This window comes from Lipotes vexillifer, unplaced genomic scaffold, assembly GCF_000442215.2.
Source record: "Lipotes vexillifer unplaced genomic scaffold, Lipotes_vexillifer_v1.1 scaffold70, whole genome shotgun sequence".
Classification (NCBI taxonomy): Eukaryota; Metazoa; Chordata; class Mammalia; order Artiodactyla; family Lipotidae; genus Lipotes; species Lipotes vexillifer.
Window position 1 is genome coordinate 910,979 of NW_006789896.1, and position 16,565 is coordinate 927,543.

Below are 16,565 nucleotides of genomic sequence, written 5' to 3' on the forward strand. Positions count from 1 at the left end.
TTGGGGGGAGCCAGATTCCCTTTCCTTTAAAGAAACCTTGTGTGACATTTATCATTTCAAGAGCCCTGAAGTTGGGGGCAATGACTGTCAGTAGAGAGGAGGGAAGGATGTGGTCAGGACCTAAGAAGCAGGGCATGGGTCTGCGCCCCAGAAGAAAGCGAGGGGGAGAGAAACTTTTGAAGCTGCTTTGACAGCCATCAAGCTCTCTTAATACCGCTGGCAAATGGACCTGCCACACGCCAGAGTCTCCCAGAGCCAAGGACCCCTGTCTGGTCCTGGAACCAGGGTCTCCTCGGCTTTCAATGGACAATCAGTCATCTGTCAGGACCCCCCCCCCTCCACTCCAGTACTGTGACTCTCTTCTGTTCATAGCAGAATCAGGCCCCTCATCTCGAGGCTCGTTTTGCTGGCTGACCAGTATGATGGTCAAAACCTGAGTGCATGTTCTGGAGAATGCAAGTTCCCCCAGTCTCAGAACCACAAACAGATATTGGAAAGGAAGAGAAATTACAAGGCCCAATCAAGCTGACCACATTTACCTGCAGAAAGGGGTCCCGGTCCCCCCAGCTCTCTCTCATCTTTGAGGGGTCCTGGGTTCAGAGCTGCCCACTGAAGAGAACGGAGGATAGAAGATTCTGCGCTCTGTGGTGCAGCTCCCTTCCCTACCCCTCCGAATGGGGCACCGGGACTCACAAACCAGGTGCCTGCCAAGAAGCACCAGTTACTGGCCTTCACATTTCTCTTGAGCACTGGGTAAACCAGTTAAACTCGTCTTGCCTTTCCAAAACTGGCTTTTTTTTTTTTTTTTTAAATCTGGCAGGTGGCTACTGGAGGCCTTCCAACCCACGGCTCAGGCCAACCCTCATAATAAGAAAAATACTACTTTCTATCTGTCTCATTTAGGAGGTTTCTACTCCCCCCACCCCCGCTTTGGTGGTTAACTAAATTTCATCTTATATAACCGATATAAATTTCCTAAAAATTTCCCCAATTGGTGCCAGCAGCTACAGGAAGGGTGTATGTGTGTGTGTGTGTGTATGTGTGTAGATGGGAGTGACCAGGAATTCCAGTGAATCTTCACAAGAATATAGCATTTCTTAATCCACTAAGAAAGTCTCAGATTCTCCCCTTTCCAGAAAGATTCTGGGAGTTCTACACCTCCCAAATGCTTTAAGTCTCTTCACTTTTTTCTTTTTTGGTAGAAGAGATAAGGCGAAGCTGGGGAGGTCAGGATGATAAGAAATCACTGGTAAAATGTTACTGGCAAAACCAAAATAAATACCTAGAGGTCCGACCTGGGACTTCGGCCTAAGGCCCTGAAAGGCCTGTGCCTTATCTGAACTAAAACAGGCCCTAGACCAGCCTGGAGACTCACACTCCATATACAAACCCCAAGTGACAAATGCCTTTCTCTTATCTGGAAGGGTTAGGTGTCTTTAGAAAAGACAAAGACTGAATGTGAGGAATCCAGCTGTGATGGAGGGGCCAGGCCACTGTTTCTGAAGCACTTTCCTCACCTTAAAACAAATTCCACTCATGGGACCAGGAACAACATGCCTTTCTTTGCCTCAGGTGGTAAAGGACTGGTTTTTGCAAAAGAGATCGTCCAGTTTAAAGCTTCTAAGTTACACTCACACTCACACTCTCTCTCTCTCTCACACACACACACACACACACACACACACACACCCCACCCCCCCAAAGAGGTAGCTTTTCAATGAGAGGAAGGAAAAAGTGAGAAGAGACCAAGAACAGCCATGGTTGTGCCTCAGACTGGTTGGCCAACCTCTGCTTCCTCTAAGGGGACTCCGACTCTGAGTGTGGCTTCTGCAGGCGACCTGTGCTCGGGCTGGGCTGTCAGGACTGCTCTCCAGGGCTGCCTCTCTTTGGAGGCAAAGAGGAAAGGCAAGGAGGACACCTATGGCGGTACTGGCACGTACGTGCTCACGTGGAAGAGGCGCTGCCGGTATCCCGGGCAGTTCTCTGGGAGAGAAGCCCATGCCCTCACCTCCCCCACTGTCCAAGCCGGGCATGTGGGTCCTCCTTACAGAGTGGCCCCAAGAGCGCTCTGCCCTCCACAGCTGCCCTGCAAAGTTCTCCCTCATGACGCCAAGAGCCCAGGCCTGTCGGGTGAGCCCACTCTGAGGCTGCTTTGTGTTCTCATGACAGCAAGGCAGTGTCCACAGAGAACTCTGCCCAGCGCCCCACGGGACAAAAAGCAGCCTTCACGGGGGTGCTGCGCACGTGGGAAATAAGTGAACACGGTTTCTGAGGCCACGGCGGGGGAGGGCTGTCAGCCGCGGGAGAAGACTGTTCTCTCCCTCCCTGGCCCCAGGCAGAGACGAGGAACGAAGTGGAGCTGAGCATCTTTGACGAGCCTTACGGGGAGCCCAGAGCTCGAGGGACGAGACTCAGAGACTCAGCATCAGTCAGTCCCCAGGGATGGGACAGGCTGTCCCCTGGGGGGAACGGGGGCTCCCTGGACAACCAGGGAGGAGAGGAAAGGGAAGGACACCTGGGCTCAGAGATGGCAAAGGTCACCAGACCACGTGTATCTGAGACAAAGGGTAACTGGCCAGCCGGCCCACGTCCAGAATCTGTTGGCGGTGCAAGAAAAGAGATCAGAGAATAGCAGGACGTGTCTTCAGGAGAATCAAGTAGATCAGATTCGTCAGATTAATTTCACAGGAACAATCTGGAATTATCTGGCCTACACAGGTGGGTCTGAGGAGGCAGGAGCCCAAGGAAGGTCTGTAAGGAGAGTCGACCTGGGAAACTTGCATGGACAGGATGGGGGTCAGGTGATGCGGGCCCACCTCCTGCCTGGTCCTGGGGCCCTAAGAAATCTCAGCGCTGTTTTCCTAAGCATCGCCGTGACTCTAACCTACAAGGCAGTCCGACGTTGGGGTCAGGTCGGGCACACCCCTCTCAGATCCAGTGCCCATTCTCGTAGAAGACACAGTTCTCTGAGGAACACGGTTTGAAGACCAAACGAAGCACGTAAGGATGGAAAGTCCAAGAGTCACTGGCAGCACAGGGTGCAAGGAACTCAAGAGCAGTCAGTCCACTTCAGAAAAGGATGAAAAGAGACCCAGGGACGGCCTTGCATCTCTTGGGGCAGCTGTAACTTCCTGGGCACTGACCATGTGTCAGGCTCCAGGCTGAAAGCTTTTATGTGTTAATATCTCACTTTATTCTGACAAAAATCCTATGAACCCTGTACTGAAATCCCCATTTTAGGGACCAGAAAACCAAGGCTCTACAAACTGAGCACTTGTTCAAGACCGCACAGCCAGTACGTAAGTGGCCAAGGCAGGCTCTGAGCCCAGAACAGTTGGGCTCCAAGCCTCCCCCAAAGTAAACCAGGCAGGTGCTGACCCTCGTTTTGTCCACAGAGGTGCTGTGGCAGGGGGGTTTCACTGAGTCCCCCGTTGTACTCACAGCTCAGCCCCGCGGCCGCCTCCAAGGCAGGAGGCAGCACAGCCTCGGGGCAGCGATGAGGCGGCAGGTCAGCATTCTCAATCCCCAAAGGTGTCCACAAATCACAGCTACTCTACTGTGGAGAGTCAGGCTGAAGCACTGTGCGCAAGGTACAGCCCAGACTCCCTTCCCCACAGAGGGCTGGCGCTCCCGCTGGGCCCTCTGCCGTCAGCTGTGTGACCAAGGCCTGTCTCCCGACCAGAGGGGCAAGGAACTAAGTGGGTGGAAGAAAGGGCAGGGCTAACTGGCCACCCAAGGGACTTCCAGATCCCGCCCCTGTGCCTTCCTCCCTGCTCCACTCCTCTTGCCGGAAGGCGGGGTGGACATGCTGCCCAGAGCCACGGAGGCTGCAAAGACCCTTGCTCAGAGCTCCCCCTACACCTCCCACCCCAGCCAAGCTCTTACCGTTGTAGGAGAGGCGAGGTTTGCTCAGACACATTATAAAGTGCATTTCCATCTCGTCAGAAGCCACAGACTTGGAGCAAATGGGGCACTTGAAACCTGAAAAAAGAGGAAATAGAATGAAATGTTTTTTTTTCCAAACCAAACATATCCATCATAAATGTGGAAACTCTTAGGTGACTCTGGCCATTGTGGGGTCAGAGTCAAAATGGTGAATTACAGTCTAGATACATCCTACCGCCTACTTCATTAAAGGCAGGCAACATTTTGTTTTCTGATTACAGCCTCCAATTCCCATTTTTTCACTGGGGCTCACCCTTGTCATGCCCCTTGCTGAAGTTTATCAGAAGTCACTGACAGCTGATTTGAGTTTTATTTTCTTTCAGACCCTTTCCCCTTTCCCAAGGGGGTCCAGTGGGCAACGGGGACAGGGAGGCATCGATCTAATCAAGGCAACCAAATAATCTGTCTTTGAATAATAAGAGTTAAATTTAACACCCTTCCGCCTCCCAGCCCTCAAACCACTTGGCTGGATCACCTGTGGAAGGAATCCCTATAGTCCTGGGCACCTCCATCCCTCATCCAGAGCACCTTTCCTCCCGTGGCTCAGGCAGCTGTCCTCCGAGAGTGTGCGAGCCACAGGCGGCCCTCCAGAGCACTCCCAAATGCCACACATGCCTTGGCCATATGCCACCAAGAGTAACAGCTGTTTCACAATGATAGGCGACAGACCCTGCTGTTTTATTCCCGAGGAAGTTTGCTTATACACCCAGGGAGTTTCATCGGAACTGTATCAGTATTGGAGACTTTGGTTGAGAATCTTCTGAGCTGAACTCCATTAAGCAAACCTAGTCCTTTGATCTATTTTTTAATAAATTATTTTTTGATCTATTTTTATAGATAAATACAGTTCCACTATTTTCAATTTCCCCCATTACAATTGCTTTCAAATGGGGAATTCCCTGGCAGCCCAGTGGTTAGGACTGCGTGCTTTCAATGCCGAGGGCCTGGGTTTGACCCCTGCTCAGGGAACTAAGACCCCACAAGCCGCATGTCGCAGGCAAAAAATAAAAAAATAAAAAATAAATTACTTTAAAATGGATTACTTCTTTTCCATTCTACCAAAAAGACTGAAAAGTTATCTATTTATTTGTCCACATCGAATTTTAAACATCACAGCTGCTCCCTTTTGTGACCATAATCCCTACTTTCTCAGTCTGGAATTCCTAGGTCAAACACAGCACTACACTAAAATATTGTTGTGAAGATCAGACTCTTCTGTGAATTTGCAGTCAGAATGTCCCACGCACAGTTTCACTGGATGCTGGTAATATCTATCAGCAATATTTACTATGAGGCGAGGGTTCATGTTGACTGTTAGCTGCTCCAGAAGAGGAGCTCACGCCTTCACCAGTGTCCTTCCCGAGTGGAGTCGCTCATTCTGTATGGAAAGCCCTCCACTCTGGCAGCTGGTGGTGCTCAGTCAGGAAGCAAGCTGGCTCCCACGTTCCCGTGTAGGGCACAAGCACTTTGCTTGAAGTCTTCTCCAAACCCTCCTCTCTTCAGTGACAATGCTCTGAGCTCCAGGACCAGACAGAAAATCCACAGTCCGGTTCACTCCAGGCAATGTGGACCTCAGACTCCGTGGCACCGTTCCCGTTCCTCCAACCCCTTTCCTCAAAGAGCTTTAGCATCTAAGTGTCTTGGCTAAAAATTCTTGGAAGTGCTACCATCCCGAGGACTCTGGCCAAGCTTTGAGAAAGGGCTGTATTTTCTGATCTCTGGATGCTTTTGAATCCATTAATGACAAAACCAGAAGACAGAAGAGAAACGTGATGGGGGAGGGTCCATCCCGTTTCCTGGCACAGGTGAGTAATGAACTCGAGTCTGGTAGAATGAGGATGCTCTTCACATTCAACCTAAGTCCCTCTGTACCCTTGAATCTACCCTCATGGCTGTGCCCTGCAAATAAACCAGTACTTAAATAACATTCCATAGAATGACCAGCCATTGGGAGATTTGTTCACCCTTTTTTCTGACTCAAAAGACCAAGGTTGGTTCTTCCCTGGCGGTCCAGTGGTTAAGACTCCACGCTTCCAATGCAAGGGGCACGGTTTCGACCCCTGGTCAGGGAACTGAGATCCCAACATGCTGTGTGGTGCGGCCAAAAAAATAAAAATAAAAAATTTATTTAAAAAATGTTTTAAAAAGACCAAGGTTTTGCAACGCTTTGACTACAGGATGCTTCCACGTTAAACTTGCTAAGTTAGCACGCTGTCTGCGGGCTGAGGGCTCAGGGCTGCGGGCAGGCCAGGATGGACGCACTCCTGACAGGTTCTCTAACACTATGTCCTGATGCAGCCACTGGGAGGTGGTAAAGTGATTTCTTACTAAAGAAAAGCCCTTCACCTCGTACATTACTCACTTTTCTGATAACTCAGAACAGAGTCATTGTTGTTGCTACAATAGCATCATTCAAACCCTCACATCCCAACGTGACTCCTTGAGTACAGGTGAGGGGTCAAGTTACGGCTACGGTGCTGGGAAGAAGCCCGCCCCACAAGAAGGTCTAGGAAGGAATGTCACCCGATGCTTATGTCCTAGGAAAAAACAAGTTGAGACTCACAGGTTTAGACCAATCCTCTCACTGTACAGATAAAGAAAGAGACCCCAGTGAGGCCATCAGTCAAACAATTTAGGGGCGGAGCTGAGACCAGAATCAGATTTCTTAGCTCCCAATCTAAAGTCCTCGCCATTAGGGAAGAAAAAGCTGACCGCAGGTGTGATATTGTGATTTATAGTCAGAAGTATATATTTGGTCTTTGTCCGGTTTCTGGCATAGAGCTCCTAAAACCCTTGGAATTCCCTAAGACCAATTATATTTGGTTTTCTGGCATCACTTCTTGAAATAGCTCCAGAGCCAAAGGTGAAAGGACGAAAAGGAATGTCTTGTTATTCATAACCAGCCCCTTTCAACCACACCAGAGTTTATGTTAATGAGGTCACTTCTGGAAAGCCCTAGTTAACCTAAGGATGGGGGCTGGTTGCCAAGGGAAACAACCATGTGATTAGAGGACTGGAACTTTCAGCCCCACCCTCGACCTGGAGGTTGGATCAATCACCAATGGCCAATGATTGAATCAATCATGCCTATGTAATGAAGCCCCCATAAAACTCTAAAAGGACAGGGTCTGGAGAGCTCCCGGGCCGGTGCACACATGGAGATTTGAGGAGAGTGGTGTGCCTGGAGACTGTTGGCCCTGTGCCCTTTCCCCACACCTTGCCCTGTGCTTCTCTCCCCTTGGGCTGTTCCTCAGTTACATCCTTTTATAATAAACCATTGATCTGGTAAGTAAAATGTTTCTCCGAGTTCTGGGAGCCACTCTAGCATATTAAACAAATGTGGGAGGAGGGGCATGGGAACCTCCAATCAATAGCCAGTTGGGCAGAAGCAGAGGTGACAACCCGGGCTTGTGATTGGCATCTGAAGTGGGGGCAGTCTTGTGGGACTGAGCCCTTGACCTGTGGGATCTGATGCTATCTCCAGGTAGATGCTATCAGAATTAAGTTAATTGCTTGGTAGTGTTGGGAAACACATCTCGGAACAGGGTTTTAAAAAAGAGGTGGGCTGGGAAATATTATGTCTTGCAGGAAACACCACTATAGTAGGGAGAGACCTATATTCTAATGAAAGCAGGGTCATTACCACTTGCATCACCTAACTCTGCGTGTGTGTGTGTGTGTGTGTGTGTGTGTGTGTGTGTAAGGCTCAAAAAAATAACTCAGGGTCTGTCATGAGTGGGAAAGACCAAGATAACCTGGCTTTTCCAGCCTCAAGATCTTGGCAAGTTATCTACTCTCCCTGGACCTCAGTTTTTCATCTGAAAAATAGAGACATTTACCTCCCTTTTGAGGATCAAGTGAAATAAGAAACCTGAAAGCACACTAAAAAGAAGCTAAACAAATGAACAGTGGTATCATCTTCATCAAGCCAGGCAGTGCTTGACAAGGAGGAAGGAACAGGCTGGAGAAGGGATGTGGGGGGTGGGCTGAGAGATGGGGGTGACGGACCAGCAGGGCACATTGGCCACAGGTCATGCAAAAGTGTGCTGGGGGTGGCCAGTGGCCATCACTGCTGGTCGCATCTCTTCAGAGCACAGAACTTTGGAGCACTGTGTGTGGCACTTTCTGTATAGCCGACGTGGCACTGTACACACTGAGGTCCCTGTCTAACCTCTATGGCACCCACTTGTGCACATGATGATAAATAACAGCTTGCATTTACGTTGCTATGGGCAGCCACTGGGTTTTACGTGTCTTCTCATTTGACCGAATATGAGGCAGGTACTAACGTTAACTCTATTTTGCAGAAGAGGACACCAAGGTAGGTTACTTGCCCAAGGTAACGCAGCCAGAGCGCCAGAGCTGGCACACAACCAGGAAGTCTGACCACCCAGTGTGCACCATGTTCCCTGGGCTGTGGGACAGGCTGACTGGTACAGAAGGAGGAGACACATGGCAAAAAGGATGTGAGGGCTTCTCTGGTGGCGCAGTGGTTAAGGATCCGCCTGACAATGCAGGGTACACGGGTTCAATCCCTGGTCCGGGAAGATCCCACATGCCGTGGAGCAACTAAGCCCGTGTGCCACAACGACTGAGCCTGCGCTCTAGAGCCCGCGAGCCACAACTACTGAGCCCGTGAGCCACAACTACTGAAGCCCACGAGCCTAGAGCTCATGCTCTGCAACAAGAGAAGTCACCGCAATGAGAAGCCTGCACACCGCAACGAAGAGTAGCCCCCACTCGCCGCAACTAGAGAAAGCCCGTGCACAGCAACGAAGACACAACACAAATTTTTATAAATTCATAAAAATTTATTTTTATAAATAAATTACAAAAAAAAAAAAAAAGAATGTGAAATGCTACAAAGACACAAGGTATCACCAAATATTCACCTCAAACCTTCCACATCATCCCAGCAATTTCTCCTGAAGCACCCATGGTCCTGGATAATCTTATAACCTGTAACAAAACTGATAATTTTTTCCTGGGAATTCTGTTAATATGGAAGGACAGAGCTCTGCTTTCCACTCGGGCACTGAGCCTATAGCATTGGTTCTAAGACAGTGAGTTTGCAAATTACCTTTTAAATGGAAAATAAAGGGCAAAAGGTAAGAGGGATGGAAAAATATGGAGAGCCTCAGGGCGGGGGGGTGGGGAAACTAGTGTCCCCACCTTCTTTCCCAAGAGGTCATCCAATGATCAAAATGGATGTTACCACTCTACCACCCCAATCTTTTCTCATAACTGTCCAGTCATGATTCAGCATCAATAGCCCTATGTAATAATAAATACTATGATCTTTACGAGCCACCTGAAGGTTAAAAAAATTCTAGGAAATTTTGATACCATTTTGGAAAAAAGTCCCAACTGAATTAAAATCAGCCCTGCAAACAAAGATCGAACAGTGGTCCACAAAGTCATCCAATCAACATGATTTCTGTCAATTTTCATGAGACCTCATCGGCACTCAGAAAACACGGGTAAGAGATGCTTCGTGAGAAAGCAAGCTACAGGTGGAGTTTTCAGGACACTCCCCAACTGCGCTGAGACTAGACTCTACCCATCATGCCCTGGAAGCCAGGCGAGCAGACAGCACGTGAGCCCAGCTGTGTTCCTCTCTCCCGCCTAATCTCTTTTCAGAGGCAGCCCTGCCCGCATTCTGTCTTTAACATCTGACAGCATGAAGGGAAGTGTCGGCTAGCTCAGGCTTGCCAGCCAAGTCTGACATTGGTTCCCCTAAGCCTTTGCTCCCACCAGGCTGTGGCAGAGACAGGGAACTCACCTGGTTCCTAGTCCTTTTCTGCCAGCCTCTCAAAATAAGGGAGGAATGAATGACAGAGCACCGAGGGGAATTTGTCTACAATCTCCCAATTCTGTGCTGGGTGGGCTCTACCAAGCAAATGCTGCTGCAGGATCCCCCCATCCCCAATCAATGAGAGGGAGAGATCCTAATGTAGACCTCATCTTCTTTCTTTCTCTCGTCATCAGATCAGCCCAAGGTTATGTGGAGAGGTGATCAGCCAGAGCCCAGGTGCTTCCTGTCTTTCAACAAGCGTCTGGCTTAAGTGGGGGAATCCTTGCCATTCGACTGGCTGGACCAGAAACCGAATCTCCCGAGAAAAGACAAGCCTGCACCTGGTGCAGGGCCTTAACCCTGTTACCACTGGGCCAAAGGGAGGTAGTGTCAGGCAAGTGAACCAAGAGTGACCCAGGAATGCACACATGGTCATGTGCATCAAGCATCTTCCTGGGTCAGGTTAATTGGGCCCCTTAGACTTCACCCAGGTGCTTCCATTTGACTGAGAGAGCAACTGAGGAAAGGTTGGGGGCAAGCGGCTCAAGTTACAACAATTCTCTCAAGCCTCTACAGAATTTATCATGCAATACAAATCAAAGTTTTTCTCATTTTCCAAAACGGCAGCCTTCTCCTTTAAGACCTGATTCTTGGGCAGGCAGGACATGTGCTCTACACGTTGCCCCAGTTCCCTCTCAGACCCTCCCTCCTATGCTGATGCACTATTTTAGCCCTGCCCCAGTTCTGCCTGTCTCTGGGATCACCTAAAGGGAGAAAAATCAAAAGAAGCAACCAGGGTAAAGGAAGCCACGCTATGCAGGCAGGCCCTATGTCTGGGTGAGGGGCTGATGTAACTTCTCTCACCTAGGGGCGCAGGGAGTCCCACCCCCATACTCCATCCCTACCATCCAGTTCCTAGTTTCCAGCGTAGATTTTTCCCTCTCACATCCTTGTGGTGCTTTGAGACTTGACTAAATGAATTTTATTAAATGGGATTTATTACAAATAAAAGGTCAAGGGGTAATACTGGATGGCTTTCTTTTACAATTCTGTACCGAAATGTGTCCCCAAGAGCAGAGGCTGTATCACATTCCACACACACACACACACTCTCTCTCTCTCTCTCTCTCTCTTTCTCTCTCTCTCACTCTTTCTCCCTCTATCAAAGAAATAACTGGAAACCAATGTACAATTTATCAGTTGCTGACGTCTGGTTCAGTCTCTCCTGGAAAACATTCTGGACTAGGGACAGGCCCACCAGTTCTGACTGTTGCTTCTTTCAACACCTCTCTTCTGGACTCAGCCTCTAGATTCCATTCTAGGGTCTGGGGCTCACCTGTTACCCCAGAAGCCAATAAAATTCTCATAAGCAGGTATGAGGAGAGAGCCACACTGATACTTAAAATCAATTTAATACATTAGTGTGTGTGTGTCTGTGTGTGTATTTAACTTATCTGTTGTGTTGGTCAACTTTATGTGTCAACTTGACTGGGTCATGGGGTGTGCAGATACTTGGTTAAACATTATATCTGGGTGTGTCTGTCAGGGTGTTTCTGGATGAGGCTAACATTTGAATCAGTAGACTGAGTAAAGCAGATTGCCCTCCCTAGTAATGGCATCATCCAATCCGTGGAAGACCTGAAGAGAATAAAAAGGCAGAGAAAGGGAGATTTTGAGCTATCTGCCTGTTTGTTTGGGGAAACTGGTATTCTCCTGCCCTTGGACTGGGCTGTACACCATAGGTTTTCTCCTGGTTCTCAGGCCTTCAGACTCGGGCTGGAACTAAAGCTGGTGGGCTTTCCTGGGTCTTCTGCTTGCAGACAGCAGATCACAGGACTTCTTGCTACCATAATTGCATGAGTCAATTCCTTATAATACCAATAAATCTCTTTATCTATATCTCCTATTGGTTCTGTTTCTCTGGAGAACTTTAATACATTTGTTTATTAAAATGCCAAACATTAAAATTTAAAAGATTGACAACAACAATGTTGGTGAGGGTGTGGACCAACTGGAACTCTCATAGTGTTGGAGGGAGTGTAAAAAGACACAAGCACTTTGGGAAAAGGTCCGGTAGTTCCTTGTAAGACAAAACACACACCTAGCCTAACCCAAGAATTCCCATCTAAATATTACCTAAAAGAAACGAAAACATATGTCTACAAATAGATATTTATCAGAATGTTCATCACAGCCTTATCCTTAACAAGAAAACCCAGGAGCAACCCAATTGATCATCAACGGAATGGATAAATAAACTGTGGTATAATCATGGAATGCAACAGAACACTACTCAGCAATAAAAAGCATGAACTACTGATACATGGAACATGGATGAATATTAAAAACATGCTGAGTGAAGGGCATGAAAAAGCACATATAATTGGAATTGTACAAAGTTCTAGAACAGGGAAAGCTAACCTATGGTGGAACAAATCAGACCAGTGGCAGTCTCTAGGGGGTAGCAGTTGGGGCAGAGATTGATTGAAAAAGCGTTCAGAGAACCTTTTGGTGGGATGAAAATGTTCTGTGCCATAAGGAGGGTTTGGGTTACACACATGCATGCATTTGTCAAAATTCAGTGAATGTACACTTAAGATTTGAGATTTCATTGCTTGTAAATTTTACCTCGAGGAAAAAAAGTATAAACAAATACTGAACTATAGTTAATGACAGACAGGCTGAATGAAGCATTTAGAGGGAGGTGTACTAATGTCTGCATTAGAACAAAATGCATCAAAAAGTAAGATGCATAGGTTAAACTTCTTTCCACTTTTCTGTATGTTTGAAATTTTCATAATAAAACACTGGAAAAGGTGTCATTTGATAATTTACTTTTTCCTTTCTGATTTTGGATGTGTTTTATTTCTTTTCTTGCCTAATTGCTATGGCTAGGACTTCCAATACTATGTTAGATAAAAGTTTGTCTGGGTATAGGATTCTTGAGTTGCCTTCCTTTTTTCCTCAGTGGTCTGTAGATAAAATTCTACCATCTTTCAGCTTCTTGGTGTTGCAAATAGAAAATCTGATGCCAGTGTGGTTCTTTTTCCTTTGTAAATAATATGTTCCTTTGGCCTGAAAGCTTGGAAGACTTTTCTTTGCATCCTAAGAGTTAAGAAATTTTACTAGGATACACTTAGATGTATTTTACTTATTTCCCCTAGTGGTAAGTCAGGAGTGCCATTCACCAAATATTTCTAGCTTTCTTCCTTCCATCTATAGGGGAGGACCATACTTGCTTCCCTTTGAAGTTAAAAGTGGGGTTGTGATTTGCACTGGCCAATGAAATAGGAGCAGAAGTGATCTGTGCACTTCCAAGCCAACTTTAAGTACTAGTTCATGATTTACCATGTTGAGACGAAGCCTCTATCACCTTTTGTTCCTGAATAACAACAATGAGCAGAGCCCCCTCCTCCCAGACCTATACTGGCTACTGCATTATGGGGGAAAAATAAACTTGTTGAGTTAAACTACTGAGGTTATGGACTGTTTGCTATTACATTTTAACCTAGTCCTAGCCTGTCCTGACTGATACGCCCTTCCTTTACCTTTTTCTCCTTTTAGCATTCCTATTACTGGTATGTCAAGTGTCTTGGTTCCATCTTCTGGGTCTCTTGCCTCCTCTTCCATAACTTCTCTGTCTTAGCATTTGCTCAGAAACTCAGCCTTTCTGACTCCTCTGAGCCCTACCTACCCCTGCTTGCTGAATGAGGTCAATGGTTGGCATCAGAATCAAAGAGATGAGACATGCATTCTGGTTACACTTTCCCAGAATCCCCTCTGCCTGGATATCTATATTTCCCTCTTTTAAATACACATTCTCTTTGTATCAGCAACAATCCACATACCTGTCATTTTGACCGTCTATGCATTCTACAGTGATAATATATTGTGCTTAGCTATTTTCTTCTGTGGGTGTTTAGATTCCCAATTTTTGCCTACTATAAAGATTCTCTCAGTAGTGATCTCTATTTTCTACTCTAAGCATGGTAGATTCCACTCCCAACAAGATTCTCTCAGTAGTGATCTCTATTCTCTACTCTAAGCATGGTAGATTCCACTCCCAACATATTTTTGCTGTTTCTGAATTGTAGGCTGACTGGTTTGGAAGAAATAAAATTATATTAGGAGTCAGAAGAAACAGCCTCTCCCAATCACTAAGTCAGGTGGCCTTGTACAAGCTCCTCAGCAATATTTGCATAGTGTCCTGCCTACTGTGCAATATAGTTCTAAAACCCAACCAAAGGTGGATGTGTGAGTGCTCTGTGCAGAGCAAAGCCATGTGAAATGTGATGTGGCCATTTTACTTGGCTGCATCCAGTGCAACTTGAATATACTGAGGCTTGCTGGTAAATCTGGCTATTTGAGGAAATTCACAAATTCTTCAGGCAAAGAACTGAAAAATGAGCTGACACTACACAGTGTATTTTGTGGACTCTAAGATGCCATCAATTTTAACAGGCACCAGTATGACGCTCCGAGAGAGAGAAAAAAGCTGTCAATTATAATTTGAACATGTGATTATATGACACATCCTGATTTTAAAGTTAAATTGTGTTTAGTTGTTAAACTGTGACATGGACATGCCTTAGAATCAATGAATACATGAAAAACACATATGTAAATATTTAAAAAATATACAGACTGAATCCCAGTCACATACTCAATACGTCTATCCTGTTCATTTACTACAAAGGAGAACAGGCTCAATGACGTATCTACAGTGGGAACAAAGGGAAGAGCTGCAGGCTGTGCACATGGACATGTGCCTGGTGACTTCAAACCCACCTGCTGCCACGGCAAGTCTGGGCTGCACTCCTGCCAGGTGGAGCCCAACACCAGCATTCCAGCCAAGAGAAGAATGGGCAAAGCATTTGCCAGGAGCAGGAACTACAGCTACTAATTGACCCTCTAACCCATTTCTTCCAGAGAGAGGCCCTGGAAGGACTGTTTAGGAGAGGGATTATGGGGAGGGGGGCAAGTAGGGACATGATAGTCTGATGATCTGAGCCTGAGCAGGTACAAATACAAAAAAGATGAAAGTCTCAGTGTGAGAGTGATCAAGTTCCCAGCTACTGAACAGGAAACATGAATGTCAAATGATAATCCCTTGTCACATGGCCTACCATGCTTGGGCAAGTTTAGGGGCATCCAATCATGACTCAAAAAGTGTGGATGTGGTTTCCAGATGAACATCTGGCTTTTATTTTAGAGATGTCTTAATTAAAGGATAGACTATATGTTAAAAGAGGAAGATGGTCTAGTATCCAAAGGGCAAGCCAGAATTTCTTCAAATGCTTAAATATTAGGGATTACCTAAAGCCAGGCAATAGGATAGACAAGTCTGGCCAGGAAATGTCTAGTTACTTAGCTGGATACCATGCTTTCCTCTCAATGGCCATCCCTCCTTCATTCCAATCCCCAACACACCCATGCCCCCTGGATCCAACACCCACAGCTACAGCTGGAGAGGGCTTTCTGGTGTTTGGGCAATGCCAGAGCACACCTTAGGAGTAGGCAGAATTCCCCAGCCTTTATCTTCACAAACTCAACAGCACTGAGTGGGGCCAAGGACCACCTTCCCTCAAAAAAGACAAAGGGAACATAAACACCTGGGTTTTAGGCAAAGAAGGCAGTTATCTCCCCCAGCGGAGGTGGACTGCCTCCACGTTAACCACAGAAAAGGAGCCTCACTTATCCCGATTCTAGAGGGGCATGCGGTCTGCGCAAGACACCAGTCATGTAGGTCTAGCCTCACTCACAATAGCTGCCCTCAGCAGACTTTCCCAGAGAAACAGGCCTATGCTGGGAATTGCCCTATTGCTGGCCTATATCTTTTCCAAGTCCTGGGGCCTTTGTTTTTGCTTTTTTTTTTTAACATTTTAATTTTATTGAAATATAGTTGATTTACAATGTTGTGTTAGTTTCAGGTGTACAGCAAAATGATTGTTATACATATACATATATTCATTCTTTTTCAGATTCTTTTCTCGGGATTTCCCTGGTGGCGCAGTGGTTAACAATCTGCCTGCCACTGCAGGGGACATGGGTTCGACCCCTGGTCCGGGATGATCCCACATGCCACAGAGCAACTAAGCCCACGCGTCACAGCTACTGAGCCCACGCGCCACAGCTACTGAGCCCACGCGCCACAACTACTGAAGCCCGCATGCCTAGAGCCCGTGCTCCATAACAAGAGAAGCCACTGCAATGAGAAGCCCACGCACTGCAACAAAGAGCAGCCCCCGCTCGCCACAACTAGAGAAAGCCGTGCACGGCAACGAAGACCCAACGCAGCCAAAAAAAAAAAAAAAAAAAAAAAAATTAGCTACATTAAGAATTAAAAAAAAAAAGATTCTTTTCTCATATAGGTTACCACAGAATACCGGGTAGAGTTCCCTGTGCTATAAGTCGTGGGGTCTTTGTTGATATACTTAAATTTTCCAACCTTCAAGTAAGTTTTTTTTTTTATGGTGTGTGTGTTTGTGTGTGTTTGGAGGTGGAGGTGGAGGAGAAAAGGAGATTTAGGAAAGGGAAAAGGACAAAAAAGTAAAGTTTCACACATAATCCATACAGGACCAAGAGTTTATTTCTGGGTTCCTGAAGGCATTGTCTATCCGCATGCCCATACGCCTGATAGATTTTTCACCGACAAGAAGGAAAACACTTGAACACACTATTAGATCATGTTCAGCCAGTATCTGACTCACCAGGTGAATGGACATGACACACATCTAAGTCACTGCTCATACTAAAAAAAAGCCATTTTCCTAGCACTGCAGAACTTGCACCTGTTCATGCCGACAGCCCTGGCCTTCATGTCACC

At 46.8% G+C, this 16,565-nt stretch overlaps 1 protein-coding gene across 2 annotated transcripts in view; it reads right to left on the reverse strand.

Annotated features, from left to right (window-relative positions):
- The window catches only part of ZNRF1 (zinc and ring finger 1), a 101,349-nt gene that overhangs the window by 9,294 nt on the left and 75,490 nt on the right, over nucleotides 1–16,565 (reverse strand). For both annotated transcript variants that reach the window (XM_007462940.1, XM_007462939.1), the window contains exon 2: nucleotides 3,886–3,981. In XM_007462940.1, coding sequence (XP_007463002.1) covers nucleotides 3,886–3,981 — 96 coding nt within the window. The remainder of the gene's footprint in view (nucleotides 1–3,885; nucleotides 3,982–16,565) is intronic.